At 43.5% G+C, this 26,937-nt stretch overlaps 1 protein-coding gene across 3 annotated transcripts in view; it reads left to right on the forward strand.

Annotated features, from left to right (window-relative positions):
• The first annotated feature begins 361 nt into the window (after window positions 1-361).
• The window catches only part of KMT2C (lysine methyltransferase 2C), a 194,876-nt gene continuing 168,300 nt past the window's right edge, over window positions 362-26,937 (forward strand). The window contains exons 1-2 of one of the 3 annotated variants that reach the window (XM_065666830.1): window positions 362-963; window positions 1,075-1,248. In XM_065666830.1, coding sequence (XP_065522902.1) covers window positions 1,076-1,248 — 173 coding nt within the window. In that variant the 5' untranslated portion in view covers window positions 362-963; window position 1,075. Of the gene's footprint in view, window positions 1,249-26,937 lie in introns of all 3 variants that reach the window. The other 2 variants (XM_065666832.1, XM_065666833.1) reach the window with 2 other exon arrangements.

Raw genomic sequence — 26,937 nt, forward strand, 5'->3', positions numbered from 1 at the left:
GAGAGGGTGGGGAAGCAAGCGGGCTGCCGGCCCCCGCGGGGCGGGGTGGGTGCGTGGGGTTCCCCGGGGCGCCGCGTCCCGTCTCATCCCATTCCGTCCTCGCTCCGCGGCTCCGCGCTTTCCCCGCAGCCCGCCGCGGCAGGCAGCCCGTGAGGTCAGTGTCGGCAGCGGATGGGTGTCTGCGCCGTGGGACGGACGGCGGGCGGGCCGGGCAGGCGCAGTGTGGGGCCGCGGCGGGGGAGGAGAGCGGCGGGCGGGTCCTGTATCTATGTGTCGCACTGGCGGGGGGGGAGAGGGAAGGGAAAGGAGGGGGGGTTACACACCAGGGCAGCGGCGGCAGCGCCGGGATCCCTTCTCCACCCCGCGGGGAGGGAGGCAGCCCCTCCTCCTCCTCCCCCTTTTTCACCCTTCCTCCTCCTTCTTTCCCCAAAGTTAAACTTCCTGCTCCCGGCCCGGCTGGGAAGGGGACGCGGAGCCCGGCCGGACTCAGCCCTCGGCACACACAACAGCTGGAGCTGTCAAAACTTCCTCCGCTCGGTCTCGGCCCCTGCCGCCTCCGCCGCCTGCTCCTCCTCCGCCCCCGCGGGCTCAGCGCGGGGGGAGGGCGCAGGGCCAGTGTACAATGAAGCGGCGGCCGCCGCAGCCGGGCAGCGCAGGAGCCGGAGCCGCCGCCAGCTCCCGGGGCCTCTGAGGGGGGGGTGCGCCCCGCGGCGGGATCCGCCGCCTCTCGCTCGCTCTCTTCACCTCGCCCGCCACCTCCCCCAGCCCCGACAGACCCCGCCGAGCCGGGGAGGGGGTGTTATTGTGTGTGAGACCCTTCCTGCCTCTGCGCTCTTTCTCTTCGCCCCCTCCTTTCCTCCCTCCCTTCCTCCTCCTGCTCTCCCCATGCTGCTCCCCCTTCTACCTGTGCTGGTCGGCGGCGGCTGAGGCCAGCAATGCGAGGCGGAGGTGGAGGAGGCGGAGGTGAGGAGGAGAGGAGCCGCGGGAGCAGGAGGAGCATCGGGATCCCCATCACCATCCTCATCTTCATCCTCATCATCATCATCCATGTGTCTCTCTCGTCCTGCTGACTAGGATGTCAACGGAGGACAAGAGTCTGGTGGTGGCGGTGGTGGAGCCGCCTCAGCAGCAGCAGCCCCCCGAGCCTGGAGCTCCCCCCCCAGCAGCAGCAGCAGCAGCCACAGACAAAAGACCTAGGGGCCGGCCTCGCAAAGATGGCGCTTCCCCTTTCCAGAGAGCCAGAAAGAAGTAAGTTCAGCGTTTGTGTGTGCGAGGCAGAGAGGGGCAGGGGCCGGCGGCCAGGCGCAGGCAGAGCTGTCAGCGGAGACTCGCCGCCCGTTGCCCCCTCCCTCCTGCCTAATGCCATTTTGAGAAGGGCACGTCTTTCTTCTCCTCCTTTCCCCTTTGCACTTTCCCCTCCTCCTCCTTCTTCACCTTTTGTCTTCCTCCGCCTGTTCTCCCTTTTCCACTTTTCTTTCACCGTCCCTATTCCTTTCTTCTCCTCCTTCGGAGTTTCTCTTTAGCTCTTCTCCCTCTTCCTCTTTTTCCCTTGCCTTTGCACCTTCTCCCTTCTCCTTTTTGGCTCTCTTCTCCGCCAGGACGCTCGGCTGCCTTCAGCGTCTCCTGGCTATTCCCTATGCTTGACGGTAGTTCCTCGTCGCTTTTCTTTTTGATCCCCCCCCCTTCTCTTTTTGGGAAAGAAAAGACGGTTCTCGGTGGGCGGCGAGGAGAGAGCAGAATGCCCCCTTCCCCCTCACACACAGCCAGGCGGGTGCGGACGCGCACACGCAAAGTTGAGGCAGGAGTTTGTCCGCCGCCAGCCGCGCCGTGTGCTCGGAGGTGGCGAGCTGTCAGGCGGCCGCCTCGCACGGAGGGACGCGCCGGCGGGACAGTGCCGAAGCACAACAAACATACCGGGGGGGCGGCGGGGGTGCCGCTTCCCCGGCCCTGGCAGCTTTCCCTTCACCGCGGCTGCTCCCCGTAGGGGACGCGGGCGTTCGTCAGCCCCAACGGCTGCGGCTGTGCCCCCCCCCCCCCCCCCCACCGAGGACGCCCGTCCTGAGGGGCCGCTCCTCTCGCCTCAGCCCCGGGCCGGCGCGCACAAGTTCCCGCGGGTCGCGTACGGAGAGCCCGCCGTGCCAACGGCTGCTCCCCCGCTGAGAGACCCGGGCAGAGAGGCGGGTATGGCCGCCCCGCCGCTGATAGGCGTGAGGGGCAGGGCTGGGCGCCGAGGGGCCTGTGGCCGCCTCCGTGGAGGTGCCGCCGCCGCGCTGGCTGCGCTCCTCGCGGGTTATTTCTGAGTAGGATGGGTCTTGCCATGACATACCTGATGGCAGCAATAATGGGGCAAAGCTGGGCCAGCCCGTTTTGAGGAGAAGCGTGATGATTGTTGGCAAAATAGCCTCTGTGCGGTCGAGTCTGCTGGAGCCTCGGGCTTCCAGAGTTTCTTTCCCTTTGTTTTGAAGGGACGCTTTCAGTTTGACACCCTTCGAGTATATTTAACCAGATGAGTTGCTGGCGCTTCGCTAAATACCCACTCCAGACCTCACCGCAGGTTTCTGAAGCGGTATCCTTTAGGTTGGAAAAGACTTTTAAGATCGAATCCCACCATAATGTCACGGTGGAAGTCCAAAACACCATCGACGGATTCTGCTGGGCTGGACCTAAACACATGCAAAGACTATGCTTGCTTCTGTACAAATTCATCTTCACAAATATATGTTGCATAAATATCCCGTGACAGAAGTATCGTTAATTTGGGATATATGGTTTTTTGTGGTGGTGGTGTTGATGGAGGCTTCCTTTCAGAGATTTTAATGCTCACCCCCTGGTTTTGATGGTGATGAATCGTTTGCAGCTCCCTTTTAATTCTTACGTGTTTGCTCAATACAAATTTTCGTATAGTGGTAGTTGAAAGTAGTTGGCAAACATACACGTGCGGAAAATTTCTTGTGTTTCTCTCCTTTATGCTTAGTTTTAAGTACTTTGGTTTTAGTTCTACGCGTAGAATCCTTTTCCTAGGAAACCTTTGAATGTTTTATTTTCGGAGAAGTTTTAGGAAGAAAAATGCAAATGCAGCTGAAATGTGCCAGTCTGCACAAAAAACAGCGTGGTGTCATTTGTGAAAATTGATGTATCTTGTAGGCCAGTTTGAGGTTTTGTACGTACTTCTGATGAAAAGTGGGTGCTAAGGAGGTAATTCCCTTTTTTTTTTTTTTCCCCCAGTTTTTGGTGTTGTGGGAATACTGTTGAGTAGTTTTAGGAGGAAATTAATTTTTCCTGTAAAAGTATGTACTTATGCTGGCCTGACTATAAGCGTTTGTGTAAGAGCTGGAAATACAATTAGCAGAGACAAAAATTAAAATGAACCCATACTCCTTTTCTTCACACTATGATTGTTCCTGCCTGGTATGGTGCTGAGTCTCCTTCTGCATTTTTATGGAAAACCTGTAATGTTGGTAAAGTTGTAAGTCATAAATTCTTTTAAAACTATGACATTATGAAAAATGGTAATTTTCTAACTTTCACGGAGTAGGTATAGACAGGTCTTTTCTAGTTGCATCCATTTAGGGGAGAAAATAGTTTCATTTTCTAAGTTTTTCTGTTTACAAAATACTGATTACAATTAGCTAAACAAATGCAGAAATAAAAGAAGTAAAAATATTTTCTAGTTTTTCTTAGGACTGCTTGGTCCTGTCTTCCTTTTCACTTTTGTGCTTTCCAGTTGGGTTAATGTGCCTCATGTAAAACAGATAAAAGAGCATATGTCAGACCATTTTCTGTACTGTAATCACATGTCTAAATCACTATTAGCCAGTCAAATTGTTCAACTGCTTTATCCCATTATAGGAAATGTTCCACTGAATGTTCAGTCTAAGTAATGATAAAGCAGAGAGCCCTGCATTAGACTGGCAAAGCCAAAGTAGAGTAATTCCTCAGCTATGGATGCTTCCATTAAAGAGCAATACCATATTGGAGAGTGCTGTAGGTTGCTGTTTTACCTTCTTGAAGGCCATGCTTTTAAGCAAATTCGATGAGTTTTAAGCAGACCGATGGAAAACTGCCTTGGGTCTGCTTCTGTGAGATGCCAGCAATTCTCAACTCTTCCCAGAAGTAGGCCTACTTTGAGGGAGCACAGGGTTCTTCAGTAGGACAGCTCTGTGCAAGTCTCTTGTCATCCTGCATTTTACCTGTTTGTCAGTAAAAATCCTGGTGGTACTGTGGACATGGGTACATACAGGGAAGGGAACAGTTCACGGTTCCTGTAGGTGATGAATTGGGAATCAGTGGTGTCTGTACCTGGAGAGTTACTAAGCTTTAGCTTGATGCTGGAACAGCTTTTTATCATTGTTTGAAGGCTATAGCTTCCTGAATAGCATTGTCAGGGGACTTAATCTTAGGTGAACAGTTCATTTTTATTATTTATATTGTAATTGTGCCTAGAGGCCAGGGCACCATTATACTACCTACAGTACAAATGCATAAGCAAAGGTTGCTGCTGCACAATTTCTTAATTTAAATGTAAAGATAAGACAGCATGTAAATGTTAAGAAATGTGTTGGGAAAGCATAAGGGATCTGTGAGAATACTATGAGCAGGAGAAGATGCAGAAGTTCAAGTACCATGGTTTATCTCTGCATCAGTGAATGATTCATGGGCATCAGACTTGGAGGGTATATTTAAAGGATAAAGCATTGTCACCCCGAGGATTTTTACAGACAGCTTGTTTCCTGCCTGAAGTGCTAGTCAAACGCTTGTATTTTCTTCCTTATGTGTTGACGACTGGGTATCTGTGTAGAGCAGCAGTTCAGATTTTAGAGGCAGAACTAGAATAAGCCATGCAGAGCCTCAAAATTGAGAGCATGTAGGTTATTCATGGTATGCTTCATCAGGAAGGAAGAAGAATGCACAGAACTATAACCAAGGGCCGTCTCACTGTATGGCCTGAAATCTTGGAAACTTAACTCCTGTACTTGGATTATACTTCAACTGCCAGGCTATGCTCCTGAATGTAATCAAGAAGTTGCAGGGGAAGGGTATTGGTTCCGTTTTAGCTATACTGTCATTGTATGAACAGCTGGTTATTCATTAAAATGTATCAGAATAGTATTGTACAGGTGCAGTAAACAATTTTGTAATCTATTTTAAGTACTAGATCTTTCTTAGTCTATACAGGTTATAAGCAGCATAGACAGATGTAGCAAAAATTTAGTCTCAGTTGTGATCGTGATAGCAGTTACTTTGTAAGTCAGTATCTAAGCTCATTCTAAATTTTATATTCAGCATCCATCAGAGGTTGAAGTATGTTATAAATTAAGTTTGAAAATGTGTGTAGTTGAAAACAGCATAGGATAATGATTTCAAAAAGCATGAAATTTGTGGAAAATTTCATGTTTGTTTATTTTTAATTACCTATATTCTGATATTTGTCCTAATTTTTCATTACTTTGGCCAGTGTAAGCTGCAGTAGGTTTTCAAAGGCCATAGATACTATACATGCAGATAGTTTTGAGGACACTTAAGCATAGCATTTTTTTGCCAGGAAATGATCATTTAACAGTTTTTATCATTACTTTAGCTGCATTTGCATTAGGGTAGGTCAATATTTAATGATATCTACACTTATTTCAAAAGAACCTTAACGTGTTGGATGGATTCTGTTTATAGCTCAGCTGCGTTTCTTTAGTTCCTCACACAAGTATGTGATGTGATACTTACTACGTGATACTTATTTGTATATTTACTTGCCTGCTTTTTTCTCAGTTCAAAATATGACATCTCCAAATGGAAAATTTCTGTAGGGTTATACAATAAAAATGATCCTAAATACATGTTCACATTTAGGGAAAGTCATTACTGCTCACTACTACCAGACTGAAGTCTTTCAAGGGATGGGCTTTGTACAGCTATTGTGCAGATAAGGGTTAAGGTAGTAAAGCAAATAGTGGCCTATAGTTCTGCCTGTACAAGCCACGTATCAAAACGTTTGGCCAGAAGCCAGAAGGTACATACTAGATCGCAGTGTGAAGAGGTGAGGCATGGGAGTAGGCTTCATAATCAGGATTTGACACTGGCTCTTTGAAGGCCTTTCTAATCCGCTGTAGAACAGGACAGAGCAATGTGGAGCCAGGGTCCCATGGGAACTTTGTGCCATTTTCTTCAGCAGCCCATGTTGCATGACTTCATCATAGTCTTATTACCAAGCAATTACCCATCTGTCTTATGTAGTTCTTGCATAGGAGCCTGGCTTAAATTACTCACAGTACTATTTTGTTCAGGTGAATGAGCTCTGGTAAATGATCTTTGTATGAATCTTTTGATTTTCAGTTCTTGACAGGACCTGTGTGCTGGATTGGATGACTGGAAGTTGTTACACACAGTGGGTTTTATAGAATTGTTTTGCCTCCTTGTCAAAGTTGTTCAAATGTTGATTAACATGAAGTGGTGTCTTCACTTGTGTCTTAAGGGTGACTGAGATAAGGCTTACTGTTGGAAAGAGATATTTTTCTACAACCTGAGCCTACACTTTTCACAATTTGAAACAGACTGCACTTGCAAATGAAGAATTCTTTGAGGTTTTTTCTTTTTTGACATTGCAGTTAGTTTGTTAATGTTTGTATTTGATGATCCACTGAACTTCTGTAGCTGTTGTCGTGAGAGGATCTCCAAGTGCTTTCAGGCAGTGTCATGGCAGATCAAGTACGATGACAGCCTGTGAAATCTCAACCTTTTAGATATCTTGGTCATAAGGCACATTTTTGCAGAAGTAGGAATAAGAACCCAGTCTCTTGCTTGCTACTCTTTGAGCCATCCACATACGAGGCATCTTTTGATGCAGGAGACTTTAAACAATAAACCATTTCAGTTTTCTTGGCTTTGCTTGTGGATATTATTTTTTTTATTAATATTATTGTTTCTTGTGTGTTCAACTCCTATGGACTTCTTGTCATTGTTCATTTATAAGTAATTGCGAATGGACATTTCTATTCTTTGTCATCATCTGAGTTCAGAGATGGTTTTCCAAGGCAGTTGACTCACTGAGAGCAGGTAAGATCTGCCCTTCTCAGGCCAGAGTCGTTTTTTACCCTCCTTGGCCCAGTTGTCCCACAATGATGTTGGAGGGGCAGCCAGGGTCATGTGTAACTGGGAAAAACAGAAACTCCTTATCCACTACTGATGATCTCTCCCTTATGTTATTACACACTGATGCTGTGGATTTAACTTCTGAAGAAGTGCTGCCATAGGTACACTAAAATGTTACAAAACATTGACTAACAATTTTTAAGAACTGTTGAAAGCTTTTCTCCTTTATGTGTTTTAGTATATTTGATTACCAGTTCCTGCAGTCTGCGTGATTCATATAGTTCAGATAAATACAGATAAGCAAGATTTTACTGTAGCAAGTACTGTTTGCTGCTACTTTCATTGAAATGTGCATTTTTGCTTTCCTTTTTGCTGTTTTCTGGTAGAAGGATGGCACTGGACATTCCCGGTCATGCCATTCCTGGGTTAGTGAAAATAAGTTTGGGCACTTGCTTCAAGAACTGCATCGAGTAAGTTCTTCTAGCACTGATACCTTTAAAAGGAAATAGGATGAAGTAGGGAAAAGACTTTAAAATCTACAGTTCTTATTACTTAGAGGAACACAGGCAATGAGTCTGTGGAGTGCATCAGGTGGTTATTTTCCCCAAACACCATAAATCTTGAGCTGGTTCTGGCAGGGAAAAGCAGCAGCAGGACTGCCCTCCCTTCACTACCAGCTGCTTGTTCTCTCCCTTGTGCTGACCCAGGCGTTTGTGTAGCCGTGTGATGAGCTGTGTTGGGAAGTTGATCCGTGTTAAAACTAACCTGGCAAAGAAATGTGTTTGTGATAGCATGAGGGAGGAGGCCAGAGCAAGTGGCCAGGCTGCAGAGAGGCAGAGCTACAGCTTTCGGTAGCATTGCCAGATTAGTGTCTGAGAAGCGATAGCTGTGGTTGTCTGAAATTTTGATGGTGTTTGGTTTTGAGGCTGACTTCTTTGAGTTTTTCAGTGCAAGAGTTCTTACAGGACATTGTGGCAGATTTTTACAGCCTGCAGTCACGTTGTATATGCTGGTTGGTCAGTGGTTTAAAAAAAGTGCTATTGAGAGGCTTCTTCACAGCCTGTAGGCAGATGAGTTGTTCTCATCTAGCTGATTTTTGCCTCAAACATTGATTAAGTAAGGAACTTGGGTTCTCACTTTGATCCTCCAAATTGTTCTTACATTGAATACTCAAGGTACCCTAAAATAATAGAATAAGTAAAATATTTTATATCAACAGTAGCTTTTGGTATCCTGAAAGCTCCTCTTACCATTATATCAATGTATAGGCATTATGATAGAAACACGAGATCTTGCTTCTTTCAGAGTATTCTTCCCTTTCACATTTTTGCAAGTATTTTTATTAAATCACCTATGTACCAAATCCCATTGCCAGCCATTCAAATATAAATATATGACTAATATTCAGTGCTGTAGTAATCAATGCTCTAATTGCTTTTCTTGAAGAAACTGATGGAAACCCAGTTAAAGTAGGATGCTTCCCCCCCTCTGACTTTTGGCAGGAGGAAGAAAAAAAAAGTGGCCTTTTTTCTTCTGCTGCTGCATCATTACTGACAATAAATTCTTGGAAAAAATGGTTTTAATTAGGCTATCAGAAAAAAAAAATGAGCCTTAGGAGAGTTTACCATTTTTTTTATTTTGCCTATTATATATATTTTTTTTTTCTTGGAACATGTGTAGTTGAATCACTTGCATGACACAGTAAGATAAAAGGAATTTTTGATATCAAAGATGTGGTCCAACTATGCAGTCTCTGCTGCTAAACGTTTATCAGCTTCTTATGTGACTGAGAGTACTGTACTGTCTGGAAGCCTTAGCTGATCCAGAATGACTTCTGGAACATCCCAGGGTTCATGGAACCTGGGTATTCTGATAATAGTGTCTATGCTTCTATCTTTGGCAGTGAAGAATGTCTGCAGTGTTCTTGCTGAAGGTTTTAACAAACCTGATAGGGTAGCTCCATACTGTTAAATGGGAGCTATTCTGTATCAAAATTTGGGAGATTTATCAGTAAGCCTTTTGATAAATATAGAATGTGAATTATTTAGGTTTGTTCCTGAAGTGTGGAGTTCAGAAGCACAGTGAATAAAATGAATATTTAGTTTTGCTGTATCAGAACAGGTGAATGGTCAAAAAAGACTCCAGTGTGATCTTGCTCATCCTTCTGTGTAGTGTATCTGTACCATTTCTTACAAATGTTTCTCTAACTTCTTTTAATATATCTGGTGAATGCAATTCCACTGCATCTCTAGGCAATTGGTTTCAGTAATTAACTTCCAAAAGTATGAAATAAATATTCCTTACTGCTGAGTAAGCCAGTTTTGTCTTGTATTAGTTGCAGTTAAGACTCCAAAGCTGAAATGGAGAACATTTTTCATAAATAGCTTTTATTTATTAGGAGATTGTCTGCATTTTGCTTCACTGATCAAGTTTAACGTTGTCTTACTTGTTTGATCCTTTGAAAGTTTGTTAGTCTTTATGAAGCAACTTGGTTGATATGAACCACTTTTCAATTTCTCAGAATGATTTTTATTGAGATCCTGTCCTCTAAAATGTTCATAGCGTCTGCCTTATGCGGGTCCTGGGGCAATGAACCTCCCTTCAATGTTCTCCCACGTTGACTGTATGAAACTGAAAAATTGAATGAAAATAATTTGCAGATAAATACCCTTTGAGTGCTCTAGTTCATTGTTGCTGACCTCTCTTAGGGCAGTTTCACCAGGACTGTATTATGGAAGATCATCACTCATAGTTTAGAGGTTTCTTCTGTTTGTTTCTGAACTATAGTGTGAATTTCTTCCAGTCCTGCTGCCTTGAATTTCACAGACTATTTAGCCTCATAAAATAAGTTTTCAGTACCAGCCACAACAGATCTGTTTTATGAAGGCTGGAATAATACAGAGAATGGCATTTCATTCTGTTTTGTTACCCGTTTGTTCTTCTGTAACATCGCTGTGTACTGATTTTCATGGTTTTATTCTTACTTCTAAAATATTTCTGAAACTTTGTTTGCCTTTTATATTGCACAGTGGTAATAATGCATGCTGTGCTTTTACCTCTTCTGATATTTATCCCTGACAGTTTATGCTGTTTCTTTATATTCATTAAAAAGCCCTTGTTTCCATTCCTAGTATAATTCTTTCTAGTTTCAGACCCTTATTACCGGCTGCTTTTGATGCAGTTGGTGGTGTTCATACTACATTGCCTATCTCCCCCCTGCGCTGAAATACTTCCTTGTTGTGTATATTCCAGTACAATAGCTGCCAGCTCTCCTTTAAGTTGTGCTCTCAAGAGATTCTAGCAACAAATTCAAAGAGTTTGTTGAAATTTGCTTTTCTTATTTCAGTTAATTGAAGATAAAAAATTGTTCTCCTTTTTCTGCTGCTCTCAGTTTTTCCCCTTCCTTGGCACAGTGAATGCTTCTCGTTACCACTTCCAGCCAAATCACTGTACACATTGAGATGTTTAAAATGGAGCCTGCCCTAATGGAGTGAAGTGTGAAGTAACTGCTCTTCTGGCATCCTTAACTTTGTGAAACAGTTGTCTTCAACATTTTCACGAACTTGTTGGGCTGTTTGTTTTGTTATTTTGGTTTTCTATTAGTTGCCTGAATGATGAAGGCCTCCTCTTAACCCTCAACGTGCATGCTCTGAAAGATTCTGTTTGTTGCTCCGAGAGGCTTAACCATCTTCCCCGGATTGGGTCAGTGGAAGTTTTTCTTTCTCAGCCTTTCCAGTTTCTTATTCCCTAGTTCCCATTCTTTGTGGCTCTTTTGTTTCTACCCTTTTAGTCTTCCTGTAATTCTCCCCCGCCTTGTAATAAAAGCAAGTGAGTATATTATTTCTTTTTTTCCATGGCCCACTGAACTGTATGAGACTAGAACTTCACTTAGAAATGGGCCAGATGCTTTTCATTGTGAAGAAAGAAGGTTTGTAGTTACTGGGCACTATCATCCTGTTGTCAGATTATTGCAGCATTTGCCTGTTCAGTTTGTACCTGGGCCTGCCAGCGCTCTTCCAAACAGCTCTCAAGGCTGGCCTGGCAGTTCATTTGGGCCACATATCGTTCACAGCATAGTTTCCATGTGGCTGCTTCGTTTGGGATGTCAAGACTTAGATAGCATAGATGTAGGCTGTTGTGTGCTAGTCGGCCGCAAGGCGAACATCACCAGCTATGGTTAATTTACTAGTAACTGGTGGTGTGCTCTTTTTTTTTTTTTTTTTCTTTAAGGAGGAATTCAATGAGACTGACAATTCTCATTGGTTTTACTTTCAGCCTCCTGGGCAAACAGTGTGCCACAGTTAATGTTCTCTAACCCATAGGGATGCAAGTTTAGGAAGAAGAGCTCACAGCAGAATTGCTCTAGAGGGAGCAGACGAGATGGGATGAACAAGCCATAGGGCTCTGGGAAATGCTGGCTTTCAGTGCTACTTCAGCCTCTGACACACAGTTTTTTCTGGTTCATGTTTTACATAAATAACCTTGCATCTAGTATCCTGGTAGAGGTAGAGATTTACGCAGAGAAAAGTGCAAAACAGATACAGCGGGAATTCCAATTTAGTTTTCTGCCTGTGTCTTCCAGAAACCCTTTAGGAGAGAATCGGGCATAGAAATTGGGGGAGGGGTAAGTCAGGAAATAAATGATCTGTAGGCAAGATTATTTAAAGAAATTATTTCCCTAAGGTCTTTCATGTAGCAGTGAGGGTTGTCTCTTGGCTGGCTATTCTGTCACCTTTTTGTAACGGAATAGGAGAGTATTCTTCGTGCTGTCATGTGCTATGTACAGCTTGGAGATACAATCATTTCTGTTTCAAATGTGTTTGCTGGTAAAGAATAAATACAAAAACTTGGTAAACTGGCTCATATTTTGTGTGCTGTCTGTGTGGTTTTCTCAGATAAGGACTCACCAGTAGAACAGAACAGAGGAAGTAGTGTTGGTTGTGTACCTACTTCATGGACAAGCAGAAAATCTCCATCTTAAGGCTCATTAACCAGACAGTGCCAGTGGGGGGGTTAAATTACTGATAACCTAATGTAAATAAATACTGGTTTTAAAATATTTTCAGTTTACTTTTTTCAATTAATGTGTCTTTTTTTTTTTTAATTTATATTTTACTTGGTTTTGACTGTCTTGGCACAAAAGAACCTGTTTTCAAATTGTTAGTTTGACCATGTTATTTTAAAGGCTTTTTTAGACCAATGAGAGTTTCTTGTCTATGCTTAGTTAATATGCTTTAAAAAAGTGAAGTTGTAACTGTCTTGGACATGCACAGACTTGTTGAGTGGAAGCTTGGGCTCTAAGCCATCTTGTGTCTTCTAAGGTGCACTATTTTCCTTGCTGGGCTAGAATTTGGGAAAGTATCGTGATTGACATTTGTTAGCTGGCTTTTATCTAAAGACTGTAGATGTTAGATCATGTTGAGGTTTTCTGTTTTGGTTTTGGCTGGGGATTTTTTTGGTCCCCAACATGTAGGCCAAACTAAACCTAGGAAATATACAGCTGCATGGATGTGACCACGTCATATGGTGTGGGAGCATATTCCATAACAGCGATTAGTAATTGGCCTTGGGGACAGGGCAGAGACTGAGTTCTAGCTCCTGTAGTCATGCCACCTCTGTTTCTTTTTCGGCAGTATTGTGATGGTCTAGTTTCTATCTGAATTGTTTTCTTTCAAAGCTTTAAAAGAATAATGATATTTATTTTACTATTCTCAAGGAGCTTACTAATGAATAGGAGGAAGTCTAATCCTGCTGAAGTCTTCATGCTTAGTCAGAGGAGAGGACTGCGTATCTGAAATGCGATTCAGAAGGACTGAGGAGGGAATTCCTCAGAGTCATCTAATAGGGAATACTAGATGAAGGGATTTAGGTGTGATTTAGGCCACCAGAATATCACCTGATCTCTGTTGTCTGTACTTGGTTTGTCCAGGGCATAAGCTATTTCAAGTAGGATCCCACCATCTGATTTCAGCACTGTGTATAATTACTTGGCTATGTAAACAACAAACTGAACTTCAAAAATATTTGTAAACTGTTTTGGGAGCTGACTCTGTTTGACCCGCTGTGAGCGGGAGGTTGGGCTAGCTGACTTTTGAGGCCTTTTCCAACCTGAGTTGGTACATGATCCTCTTCTATGAACATTCCTTCTGATGGTCATGGCCATTATTTATGTTGTACTCATTGCTTTTCCACAGTGAATTATGTGTAGTAACCCTTTGTAGAAGGTGTTCTCCTGTATTATTTCTTGAAAGAAAATAGTTTACTACATCTTTGTTTCATTGTCTGTGTTCCTTATTCCTTCTGCACTTGATAATTTGCCTTATCTAGTAACCATTGTGGTTCAACATATACTAAACAAATAATTACTTGCTTACTATGGTTGGGGTTTTTTTGTCTTTTTTTTTTTGTCTTTTTTTCCCCCAAAATGTTACCACCTGGCATTCCAGATTTTTTTTTTAAATAGCGTAAAGTTTGTCTGCTCGAAAAGGGTAGGGCTATTTTGACTGCTTTAAAGAAAATATGTCAGAATTTATATTCTTGTTGGATTTCCACCATACACTGTTGAAAACAGTTTTGTGCTGCCTATGTTAGCAGCTAACAATGCTTGTCATAAGCAACAGCTCATCTTCTGATGGTCTGTAAGCGCTTAGGTATTGCCTGATTTCTACCTTTCTCTTCTTGCACCTTCTTTTGAACTTGTGGTCTATTTGACTGTATTGGTTTCTAGTCCTTTCTGAATTCATTTGGTCACCCCTTTATTTCCATGGCTGAGAAGCAGTATTACGTTATTGTTTCAGTTATGCAATGGATTTTACCCATAGCAGCACTTAGTGGTGTGAAATGAACACAGGCCGTGAGACTCTTTTCTTCTTGTGCTCCCTCAGTACCGGGGAAAATAGTGCTATTGGGAAAGTGAAGTGAGTGAATAAGTAAGGAAATCTGAGATTTCTAGAGGTAATGTGAGTTTTGGACACCTAGATTTATTATTCTTTTTTTTTTTTTTCCAAATATTTATTTACTTTTTAATGCTTTTTAACATGATACAGTCTATGCTTCTCCATTGACACTTTGCACTGTGCTACTGGGCAAGCTGTGGTGACACTTTGTGAGCTCAGGCTACCTTGAGATGTTCATGTTGGTGCTCTGTAGGAAGATACCAGCCACAGAGGCAAAAGGGTATGCTCCAGCTTGTTGTGGAGGATTTCTGCCTCACATTCACATTCATCAGTGAATTAAGTGTTACAGTAGGGTTTGCAGGTGAACGTGCTCTTCTGCCATTTCTGTTGCAGGGATGGTAACCTGTGGCTGAAGTATGGAAAGACTTCAGGGAAGACAGACACCTTGCACCTTTCCACTATTTTCCAAGGCTTGTCTGTCAAAGCCAAAGACAGAATTTGATGCTTTCTATCTAGAAATCTATTTCAGTGAATACCTGTATCTGTTCAAATTTTATTTGTAATGGCACGCTCGCTAGTTATGAGATTTGAGATGTAATGGTGGTGTGGTTTAAGCCCTGTCGGCAAGTCAGCCATGCAGTTTCTACTCCCCCCACCCCACCCCGCTCCTGGAGGGATGGGGAGGAGAATCGAAAGAATGTAACTCCCACAGGTTGAGGTAAGAACAGTCCAGTAACTAAGGTATAACACAAATCAGTGCTGCTACCACCAATAATAATAATGATAAGGGAAATAACAGGGAAAGAGAATATAATACCACCTGCTGAAACGAGCCCAACCGAGCAGAGAGTGCCCTTCCAGGTAACTCCCAGTTACATCCCAGGCATGACGTGCTGTGGCATGGAATATCTCTTAGGCTAGTTTGGGTCAGGTGTCCTGTCTCTGCTTCCTCCCAGCTTTCCCTCCTCCCTGGCAGAGCATGAGGCTCACAAAGTCCTTGGTCAGACTAAGCATCAGTGTTATCACCTCTGTTCCCAGGCTGAAAGTCAAAAACACAGCGCTGCACCAGCTGCTAAGAAGGAGAAAAAATGACTGCTACTGCTAAACCCAGGACAAATGGCTTGAAACCATTTAAATAATAACATGTTAATGTGCATTTGTAGTTAATGCCTAAAATGTGTTTGTTGGCTGTACCACATGGTGCTGACCTATTGCGGGTTTGAGTTATGATCCAGTTCATGCTTACAAAAAGAGAGAGTGCGGGCTAGAGGGAAAAATCTGGTTTGGAACACTTATTATTTTATTTTTTACCTTTAGAAATGGAATCTTATCTCCAGAGATTGTCTTAGTGCAGATTAGAAATGAAGAACTTTCAAACCCCTTCAAATGCAAAAAAAAAAAAAATAATCAGACTACTGTGTAATCTATGCTTTGGCATGAGAAGTGGAATTTGCAGAGCCTGTACTCAGAGAAGAGAGAGTGGTTCAAGCTAATACATAGCATGGAAGCATAAAGGGGTGCCAGAAGGTAAATCACCTTTACATTTCAGTAGAATTGCCAAGCTGAGGAAAAATGTTTGAGTTTCTTTTTCTGCTTGTTGTCCTTTTGTAGCTAGATTTTTTGGGCTTAATCTCAAGTTGTTACCATATTACCATAGTATGAAACCCATTGAAGATACTAGAAATAGCAGGTCAGCAGAAGTTAAGAAACAAATGTTCTAAAAAGACAAGCACGTCTTTGTGCTGCTTAATAGACTCATCTTTGTACGCTTTAAAATCGGTGAAGTACCAAATCCAATATGTGACCTAGCAATAGTAACCAAGTAGTCCTCTCATTGTGAAGCCCATGTCTCTTGTACATGTTTTGCACCTGAAATTTGTATTGGAATATATTGAACGTGGTGACGTATCTATATCTGAATTTCTCTTGGTTGCTGTGAAGTAACTTTCTAACAAGTTGAAAATTGTAGCTACCACAGAAAGACAAGGCATACTTTGCTAAATGTGTCTTGGTTAACTCAAAAGAGTTGTATCATTGAGTTAATCAGCTTGAGTTTGGAAGAAAAAAGTCCACCATATGTATAGACATAAGTTTTTATCTTAATCATTAAATCCATCGCTTCTGTTGCTTACAGGAAAAAAAGAAAAAGTCTGTCTTAGGAGCGATGACTGATCCCATTTTTCCCATGTACATTTTCTTGGCAGAAGTGTTGGCTTAAACAGTTTCTGCCTTGCCATCATGGTGACACACGTTTGTGGAGACGTGTGAATCAGGGCAGGGAATTGCTGCAGACAAAATTGCTTTGCCTTTTTTCAGTGTCCAGCCCTGCTCCTTTTTGCTGGGTTACCCTGTAGCAGTAGAGGTCCACTCATTTGGTTCACAACATGACCCAGCATACAGCTGAATGGGTCTGGTTCAGTGCCTGAGAAGAGGTGGCATGGGATGGGAGCAGCTTCAGTTAGAACTGTGGCTGAACGTGAAACCCTACCCTGAGTTGTTCTTTAGTGCATTGTCCAGTACTGCTGAAGGCAACTTGTGGGCAGTTTATGTGTCAAAGTAGCAATTACTCAACATGACCAGTGTTGGGCTGTCAGACTGTGCTGTAGCAAAATGATGGTTTTCTCTTTGCTAAGATTTTTATGGCTATTAATGTACTTCCACAATAAAAGAACTAAGTCTCGCATCTTGCAAGTGAGAGAAAATGAAGCTCCGTGTTTGAAGCTCTAGCGAAGAACAAGGCCAGCTAAGGTGACTTCATACCTGTTAGCTTGCATCTTGGATCACATGAACAATAGGGAAAAGTACTGAGAGTAATTTATTATTACTTTAACCAGCTCTTACTAAATTGCAGCTTGCCTTATTGTACTAACAAACTTCAACTTGTCAGGTGACCTGGTGTGATAAAACATGGTTTGGTTTTGTTTTTTTTCACGTAGTGTAACATGTTTGAAAATATCTACAGGTATAGCAGCAGAAACAGCTTTGTGAATTTATGGTGTTTTGGTTACGTTGCAGGGGGTATTGCCTCAGAAGGTAATGCAGTGGTGTTGCAGTGGCAGCTTATATTAAATGGGCACTTAAGGGATAGCTGATGTACAACAAACTCGGTGTTCTAGCCTCGCTTAACCTGTAAAGTATAAACACAGAAACTCATTTTATTTAATATAGTTTGGAAAATACCTGTCCTGGGTTTACCAGGAGCTGTTTTGCTCCTTCTTAGTAACTGGTGCAAGCTCTGTGTTTTGACTTCCAGCCTGGGCAGAGAGCTGATAACACCGATTGGTTTTAATTGTTGTTAAGTAATGTTTATTCTGGCCAAGGACTTTGTGAGTCTCATGCTCTGCTGGGGACGAGGGGAGGCCGGGAGGAAGCAGAGACAGGACACCTGACCCAAACTGACCAAAGAGGTATTCCATACCACAGCACGTCATGCCCAGGGAGGTAACTGGGAGTTACCTGGAAGGGCACACTCTCTCCTCGGGGGGTTGAACTCGTTTGGCGGTGGTATCGTATTCTCCTGTTATTTTCTCTTATCATTATTATCATTGGTGGTAGCAGCAGTGGTTTGTGTTATACCTTAGTTACTGGGCTGTTCTTATCTCAACCCGTGGGAGTTACATTCTCTCGATTCTCCTCCCCATCCCTCTGGGAGCAGGGAGGGTCGGGGGGGGGGGGGGTGTGAGTGGACGAGCTGTGTGGATCGGTTTAAACCACGACAATACCCAACAGTAAACAGACGTTGCGTACCTTCTTCAGTTTAAGAGGAGCTTATTTTAGTTAATCTGAGAATAACTGTTTAGAAAAATGTTTAAACTCTGCAGAGATGCATGTCCATGAGGAGTTTGTCCTCATTAAACCCAAAGAGCTATGAGTACTGAAGGCAACAGGTAAATCAGATGATACCTTGGTAGCGGTTTTGCTGTTCACCACTTGTTGGTTGTACCAAAATAACCAACCCTTTACTGCCAAATACTGACATTTTGCTGTCTTTGCTAAGGTTTAGACTAAGATAGTTGGTACATACTTGGTAGTACTGTATTCAGCTCTGGGGCCCCCAACACAAGAGGGATGTGAACCTGCTTGAGGGATTCCAGAGGAGGCCACAAAGATGCTCTGAGGGCTGGGGCACCTCTCTTATGGAGACAGGCTGAGAAAGCTGGGCTTGTTCAGCCTGGAGAAGGAGAAGGCTCCAGGGAGACCTCAAAGGAGCAGCTTCCAGTGCCTAAAGGGGGCCAACAAGAAATCTTGAGAGGGACTTCTCACAAGGGCACATGTAGTGATGGAACAAGGGGGAATGGTTTTAAACTGAACAAGGGTAGAGTTAGATTATACATTAAGAAGCTGTTTCCTGTGAGGGTGGTGGGGCACTGGCACAGGGTGCCCTGAGAAGCTGTGGCTGCCCCATCCCTGGCAGCATTCAAGGCCAGGTTGGTGGGGCCTTGGGCTACATGGTCTAGTGGAAGGTGTCATTGCCCATGGCAGGGGGTTGGAACTGAATGATATTTAAGGTCCCTTCCAACACTTCTATGATATTTAACTTCATTGCAGCAGCCTAAGTGTACTAACACCTGTGGTTACCAGAGATGTGCTGATAAGCCGTAGCTTGATAGCTCCTTGTAGCTAAATATATTTATCTGTCCGTACCTGTACTAACATGGTACAGATGGCTCTTATACAGTAGTTACTTGTTTCAGAGCAAACACGTGGAGTTTTTTTCATGTGAGTGCTTTCTTTTTAAAGTTTTATCTTGATCTCTAGAGAACTGGTTTGATAAAAACTCTTCTGTAGGCCAGGCAGCTAAGAGTGTGTATCACCTAAAAATGTCGCGATCAGCACCGCTGGTCCACTCTCTGTACTGGGGTGGGTCACATTGTGTCAGTGTGGGGTCTGGGTTTTGCAGTCTTGGAGGCGAAGTGGTCTTTTTGAGTTTCTATGTGCATTTATTGAGGAGTTCTCCAGCCACTACTCATCAGGCAATACTGAACTTACTTTCCCACATCAGAAGGTGCCCGAGGTGAAGTGTGTCCATTTGCAACTTGGTGTAACACAAGAGAGTCTGATTAAAAAAAGAATTCAGATGAGTGAGAAAATAGACATAATGCATTGTCTTTGTGCTTGGCAGATAAATCAGATTATTGTTGTCAACGTGTCAACCTTTGTCTTGCAGATGGGTGATATTTGAAGAAGTTTTAAGTAAACAAATTACTTAAATAATTTTAAGGAAAACTTACAGAAGATTGACAGAAGCAAAAGAGTACACGAGCAGTTTGGGGTTTTCACGGGAAGGGAAGTTGAACAAAGGCAGTTGCATTGCTACTTAAATTGGCAGAGTGATTGGTTTGCATGTATCTAGCAATACTAGTGAAATGATCGTTGCGTAATGTGTTCTTGATTTGTTTTTCCCCTGTAGAAGAATAAGAAAATTGGCAGGGACTGTTTGAAGGATTAGGAAAGAGCCGTTTGTAGATGGACATTTGTCAAGCTTGCTTTCTTAGCTCCTCCGCTCCAGACTGGGCTTGGAGAAGTGTAGAACCACCTGAAAAATGATAAAGGGGGTGGCAATAAAAAGCCAGTCCCCGAGGTCACACCTTCATCTTTAGGGCTGAAACCTTCTCTTGCCCAGAGTGGCCCCAATCCCCGAGGAGGGGTCCGCCCGGGAGGCGGCCGGCATCTCTGAAAAGAAACGTTTTTGTAACTTCAGAGTTGCGCTGCTTTGTTAAATGGGAAAGTGCCGGCGCTGGGGGAGGGGAGGGGAGGGGAGGAAGAAGCAGGGAGCCGGCAGTCCTGCCGCCCGCCCCGCTCGGGAAGGCTCTTGCAGGACGGGTGCTTACGGTGGGACACCGTGAGGCCGGCTCCCGGTCTCCCCCCAGCCGCAGTCCTCGGGGCCCTTGGGCCGTCCCCCTTGGGCGCCAGCGCCGGCGCGTCTCCCCCGCTGCGGGGGGCGCGGGGCGGGGGCCGGACTGGGCTGTGCCGGGTGGTGGGAGACTCCGGCGGGGGCGTTGCGTCTCCGGCCGCCGCCGCTGAGCCTCGCTGGCGCAGTCGGCGCGGCGGCCCCGGCTCCTGCCGCAGGACTCCGGTCCGCACATTGGCGGCGCCCGGCTGCGTCGGATCTACTTTCGCTCGGCTTTTTTTTTTTTTTTTTTTCATCCTCGCTCTCTTTTTTTTTTTTTTTTTTTTTTTTTTTTTTCTCCTTTCCCCTCCCCTCCCTTCCCCTCGCTCCCCTCCCCCTCCGCCCTCCTCCTCCGCCGGCGGCCCCAGCCTGGTTCGGGGAGGATCCCGGAGCCGAAGTTCGCAGGCGATCGGGGCGGTGGCGGATCGCTCCCGGCGGCACCGCCATGGGGGCCCTGTAAAGCCGCCCGCGCCGCGCCCGCCCGGCCGCGCCGAGGCCCCAGGGCAGTGGCCTGGGAAGCGAAGCGCTCGTACGGAGCGGCGGGGCTGGGGGTAATATGGCTGATCTCGGGGAGTGCTGAGCAGTCGGTGTCTCCGCTCGGTGCTGTGTCTCCGCGGGCCGTGACATGTAAATAACTTCTCTTCCCTCCGGATCGCACCCATGCCAGCCCCTCCATTTTCCAGGGGGGATTTGTGAGAGGTTCCGCGGGGCTGGGCTATGTCGCGCAAAACCAATTCGCCGGCGGTGAGTACGGCTGTCGTTTAACTTCTTTGTATTAAAGGGCGAACTGTGACAGCGGGCCCGGCGCCGCGCACGGCGAGTCGGCAGGGACGGGGATACCGGGGGTAGAGAGCTACGAGGGGACCCGCCGCCGGGGCCTGACCGAGAAACTTAGCGGGGGACCCGGTCGAGGGGATTGCGCGGCGCTGGGCTCGGGCGTGAATCCCGTGTCCCGGTGCTGGCGTGGATGTGCAGGTTCGAGTTACACATCTCTCGCTAGGTAACCCTCGAGCGTTTAAAACGTAAAATAAAGGAAGGTGGGGGTGGGAGAAGGCGCGGGTTACACCTTCCCCCCCTCCGTGGGCACACCTGGACGCACCCGCGGGTGCCTGCGCGGACACACTCGTGTTCGATCACCATTACGACTTCATGCGGTTCGTTGTAGCACAACTCTGGGGTTTAGGGTTTCCCCCCCCCCCCGTTTATTTTTTATTTTAGCACTTTCGTTTCCCCGTCTGAATTCTGGAGCGGTGAAAAACGCAATAGGATTAATTTTTCTTCAATATTCTTAAGTACTCCGTATGCACTGTTTTGAAAAAGACTACCATTTTTAATTTTGCCTGCTTCCAAACCATACTTGTGTTAATTTTAGGTGATCCTCCCAGCTGCCTTTTTTGTCTCGTAGTTGTAAATTAAGAGACAGGAGCAAAGAGGCACTTTTCAAAACACAGTGTATTCCTACCACGTAATGGATGTTCACACCATCGTATATGATGATTTTTGTATAAGCAGTGAGCAAATAGGTTGTAAGTCAGTGTTACGTAACTGCCTGGCTTTAGCAAACTTGGGGCGAAGTGTGAAGGAAAAGTCTCTTTTCAGTTTTGCTTTGGACAAAAGGAGGGGCTGGCTATCCCTTTTTTTTTCAGTGGCATTACTTTGTAGCAGGTTGATTTAAAAAAACCAAACCAACAAAACCGAAACAACCTGTTCTTTAAGAGTAAGAGCCGGTTACTCTGTATATGGTGTATATTTCTATTTTTTCTGAAAAGCTGTTTCAGTCATGAACCTAAATTCTGGGTACTGAACACTCAATAATCGCTGGGGAATCGTTAGTTAATGCTGTAACCGGATTCATTACATAATCGAAAAACGTTCCTGAGTTAGTGTTGTTTTATTATTTAACTTCACTGTTTTCTAGAAGGGCGTAATTTGGCATAGTTGGAGTTTCTGAAATAAGTGAGAGTCGGCATGAAAAAAAAGTGTTTTTTTTTTTCATCGGAAAATAAAGCAGTAGTGGGTTAATACTTCTGTTGCAAAACTGAAACAAACAGGCAGACATTTAAAGATCCTCAGTGACTATATAAAATACTGGGTATTGAAGTAAACACAGTCACTAAGGTGGAGCTTGCAAGCAGGGGTCTTTGTGCTTTTTGTACATCCTGGGGATATTAGTGTGTTGTGTTTGATGTTCCTGCACAATGAAATACACTTGCCACAGAAAAAACCTGCAGCTCCCAGATTGTTTAGGGTGATTTTTACCTGTGTACTTGTAAGACAAGCAGAGGCAGGAGACAAGATAGACTTTTCTCAATGCAAATGTGATCAGCTGCGTCTCTCCTATCCAGGCATTCATTTCGCTGATGACGGCCGTACATTTATTTTTCTAGTATGTGGTGTATGCTTCCCTTACTACTTTATTGTAAATGGCCTTTCTTTTGATAATATACTTGGAATTGAGTATCTGTAGTTTTTAATTGCCTCACTTGCAGGTTGTCTTTGTAAACTGTTTTATGACTTTGTGGTTCTTACGTTGTATCTGTTCTGTGCAAAGTAGTACATAATCTGTCGGCACTATATCTAGATACTTTCAGGGCAAAATACATTCTTTTTTTGTAGGAATAACAATTCAATTGTTATTGAATTTTAGTATAATTATTTTGCCAGACTGTGTACTCACTTGGCTTACATATTTTTTTATCATTATTTTTTCCTCTCTTATTATTCTTTCAGAAACAGAAACTCCTGCAGAGTTTTGGCAAAATGTCCTATGAGAGTTTTTTTGGGGGGAAAGGGGGAGAATGCAGGGGGTGGCATTATTGTAATTTACATAATATTCCAGTAGAAAGTAGTTGCATCATGTATACTTTCTTTCTGTGACCATTGGACTTGCCTGAAAATGATATCTTAAAGGTAAATGGCTGAGCAGAAATGAAAAGCAGCCATGTATTGCTTTCTGCTTTTGTCTCGGGCTAAAAGGACCATTCAGCATGTGCTTTACAGGGTATTTCTAGCCTGAAATTTAGCCAACTGTTAAAAGATAATGGTAAAAGTATTCTTTTATTGTTACTGCTCTCAAGTCTTATGGCTTTGCAGTTCTGTTTTCTCCTTGTTAAAGTGTGGATAGTAAACTCTTGGTGTAGAACAGTGTATGCTATGTATACCACATAGTATAAGGTAATGAAGCTTGAGAAGAGGGGAAACTGGCTGTAGAGTGTTGTCAAAAGCACATTCTAAACGAGCTAGAAGGTACTTTTTTGTTTCATTTGGGCTGTTCCAGTTTTTGTAATTACTAAGTCTCTTGGAAACTCTAGGAGGTAGAGTGTTTTCAAGGAGAAGTATTAAAACCGAGTTTGACAGTGGGCCTTTAGCTAGCCTTTTATAATTCTGCCTTTCCTCTGTGAAATCCTTTTGGCATGTTGTGGTTCTCTGGCAGTATCCCAGTGTGTGATATCACAGATATCAGATGTCTTCTTGCGATTCCTGGCATTTGCAGTGCCGCAGTGGTGCTCTCTGGGGCAGCTTAGGTGAACCAGGAAATGTCAGAGAAACTCAGTAGGGAAAGCAGCGTGGTAGAGAAGCAGTCACGTACTATTGGGAATAGGTGAGCGCCTTCTGTTGAGGAGTGTTCAAATCCTTGTGTTTGGTAATCCGATGCGGAATGTATCCAGCAAACAGATGTGGCTTTGAGTGATCTTTACAGATCTTTTTTCCTGACATCTTAGATATAGGTGCACATCAAAATGAGTGGCAAAACATCACAGTTAAGCTTTTTTCCTTTGGAATTATCTTTGGTGTAAAAAATGGATCATCATTATATGTGGCCTTGTTAGGGCTTACTTATTTTAAAGCTGAGGTCCAGTGCCAGGCATAAGTACAGATGACATTGCACACATGGAGGATATTTGACTCCTCCATAAGATCTGTTGAAAGTTAGTCATAGTGCATTGCATTTCTGTCTGTCTCTGGTGAAGTCTCCCTCCTGCCCATATTTGCTGTTGCAGTGTTGCATAGAGTGCTTTGTGCTGACAGGGCCTTTGTAGTATAACTAAAAAATGAAAGATTTCATGTTGGCTGCTTTGACCTGTGTTTTCATCCTGGTTTACCAAGCCTTGAAAGGTAAATACTTGAGTAATGTTACTTAATTAGACACTCATAGAAGATGAAGGCATAGAAGAAGAGTTTGCTTGTGTGTTTGCTTGTTTGTTTAGTCAGGACTTGCAGTTTCTGGGTATAATTCTATTTCAGAGATGAATTCTTTGTTTTACATGGAACTCAATGTGTTCATCCTAACCATAAGTACTTGTTGTTGTTCCAGATCTCCTTTTCTCCTCCCCCCAACTTCTTTTTTTTTCTTCCCTTTTTATTTTTTTTATCTTTGTTATAATTATTTTGAATTTTCATGCCCCAAATGCCCCAGTGCTGTAAAAGGAGTATGTAGATTGCTTTTGTAAGACTCTTGTTTTAGAAGACGTGCATGTGAGAGCAGGTAATTACTGCTTAGTTATGCTTCTGCCCCAACCATCTTATGATCTAAATTATGCTCTTGCCCCCTGTTAGTGCCTACCATTGAGTGTTGTAGAGAAAAATGTGACAGAAGTAGCCGAATGTAAGTGAAGTGAGCAGTTACGGAATAATTGTTCCATGGGGTATCTATTTGAAATAGCATTAGACCAGGAGGAAAGAGGGGTGTATTTTTTCTAGAATTCAGAAAACCTCAAGCAAGAATTCTTTCCTGTGCTTTATACTTTCTACTATAGAAATCTACCTTCTTTGGGTCATGTTTCTTGTGAGGATACTCAGTTTGATGCAATTTGAAGGCTTTTTCCACACATGAGGAACAGGGTAAAAGGATATAATGTAATTGGCAGAACAAAGAGAGTGGGGGGAAGGGGAAGGGATGTGGTGGATGGGACTGTACAAAGATGGCATATCTGGAGGAGTGAGAAGGAGGTCTAAGGCTGGAGCTTTATTTTGATCATTAGTCTTGAGCAGGTTTTGGCAGTACAATTTTGTGGCCCCATTGGGAATGAGCTTGACAATCAAGAAGGTACTGACAGTGGTCAGAGTGACGAGGGAATGAGTCTAGAATATTTTCTAACCTTTTCAAAGGTTACTTGATCTGGGCCAAATAACAGTGTGCTAGGTGTTGTCATTGCCATGTCAACCTTGCCTTGCATACAAAAGGTTTAGTCACAGTCATGGTAGAAGTCATTCGTTACATGTTCAGAACTGTCATAAAATGGAGGTCTGGACTGAACAGTAAGTTCTCTTCTAATCTCTTTTGAAAAATTTCGCTTTGGCTGTACAATATTTTAATAGAAGGCTAATTGCACGTAGGAATGGGTACAAAAGCAAGGTAGAGAGGGCTTTTGGAAGAATCACAGGCTTGCAGTCATCAGAAGAGAGGAATCCAGAGTTACAGGAACTTAATCTTTAAGACAGACGGGAGAGGATGAGAAACATAGATTTGAGTCTTTCCTTCACCTTAATCCATCTTGATGCAGTAGCTTGCCTGTGAGTAGTCACTCTTTTCATGCTGGTTTGGATGGGCCTTTGAGCAACCTGGTCTAGTGGATGGAGTTTCTGCCCATGGCATGGGGTTGGAGCTAGATGAACTTGAAGGTCCCTTCTGACCCAAACCATTCTATGCTGCTATGTGTATTTAGCCATCTTTTCCCTTCCATTTGCCTCTTGTAATTTTCTGTTTTCACCTTGTTAAAGGAAGACAAAGTTCTTAATTAAAAAAAAAAATAAAAACTGTTTAAAGAATGTTGTAAAGACAGAGTCATGTAGCTCCAGGAGTGGCAACTATTATAGTTTGTGGTCTATTTCTTGGAAGTAGAGTGTGTTAGTGTGTGTTAGTGAGAAAGTCTGGAAGAGTTCTGAGGTGTTTTGTGTGGATCCGGTTTACAGCTTTGAATGAACAAATTCCTGAAACTGGCCTGGGAGAGGAGTCTGGCCTGTGTGTTTTGTTTAGCTTATGTACTAGTCTACAAAACGTACAATAATTCAATATATATTTATATTTTTTCCACCCTCAGTATATTTGTCTTTAAGTAGTAAAATTCACCTAGGATGATGTAGAATGTTTAGCTATGAGGAGTTTTCAAGTTAATTATATTTTTTCTTCCATTTTTCAGAAAGGCACATAGTTACTGAATCTGTCTTGATGGCCATGGCTCAGATACTGAGATAGCTATGTCACTTTACCGTAGAAAGGTTTAGAATCCTAGAGCTGAACTGGTGAATAGCTACTATTTTTGGCGGTTCTATTGCTTCCCTTGGGGACGTTTTGAAATTGGTTGACTTGTATTTAGTATGTTACCAGAAAGTTGGAGTTTCTGAACTGTGGTGTATAGTCAGGAATTGCTGTTGCCAGTTGTGACATCTGCTGCATTTGCCCCTGTGGATGAAGATTGTTTGCTATGCTTTCTGTGGTAACAGCTGGGAAAAGTGAAGGTTAGGGGGGAGGTAGTTCTCCTGGTCATTGACAGAGCTTCATACAGTTAATATGTAAATAGTCTTATATATTTATACCTTCCCCTGTGGCTGCTTAATCGCCAGTGTCTGCTGCTGACAGCTTCACCAGCACTACAGAGAAGTTTTCATTATTGATGCCTCCGAACGTCCAAATAAAGAACTGTCAGTGAATAAGTACTGTATGGATTCATTTAATTATTATCAGGATGATAGGGTATTCTCTGAGGTACACAGTTCTGTTTCGAAGACAGCTGAAGTCAATAGAAAGTTTTCCATTGAAATAAAAGTCATGAGAAGTAAGAATTCGATAGTCTAGTCTGTTCTGTATCTCTTGTTTTGAATAGCACTAGCAAATTGCTGCTTGGCATGATCAGAAAGTATGGGGAAAAGGATGCTTTAGAAAAAAACCAAGCCAGGCATTGCAAAATAGTTTTTCATTCTTCAAATTGTGACTAGTTTTCTGTCAACTTAGATTACATGAAACAATGCTAAGCTAAAATCATAGTGATTATAGAAGGCATAAACTTGTTCTTGATTTCTGTATTATTCTTTTACTGGCCAGTTAGTTGTGTTTGACTCCCACTGCTT

This window comes from Lathamus discolor, chromosome 2 (genome assembly GCF_037157495.1).
Source record: "Lathamus discolor isolate bLatDis1 chromosome 2, bLatDis1.hap1, whole genome shotgun sequence".
NCBI classification, from domain to species: domain Eukaryota; kingdom Metazoa; phylum Chordata; class Aves; order Psittaciformes; family Psittacidae; genus Lathamus; species Lathamus discolor.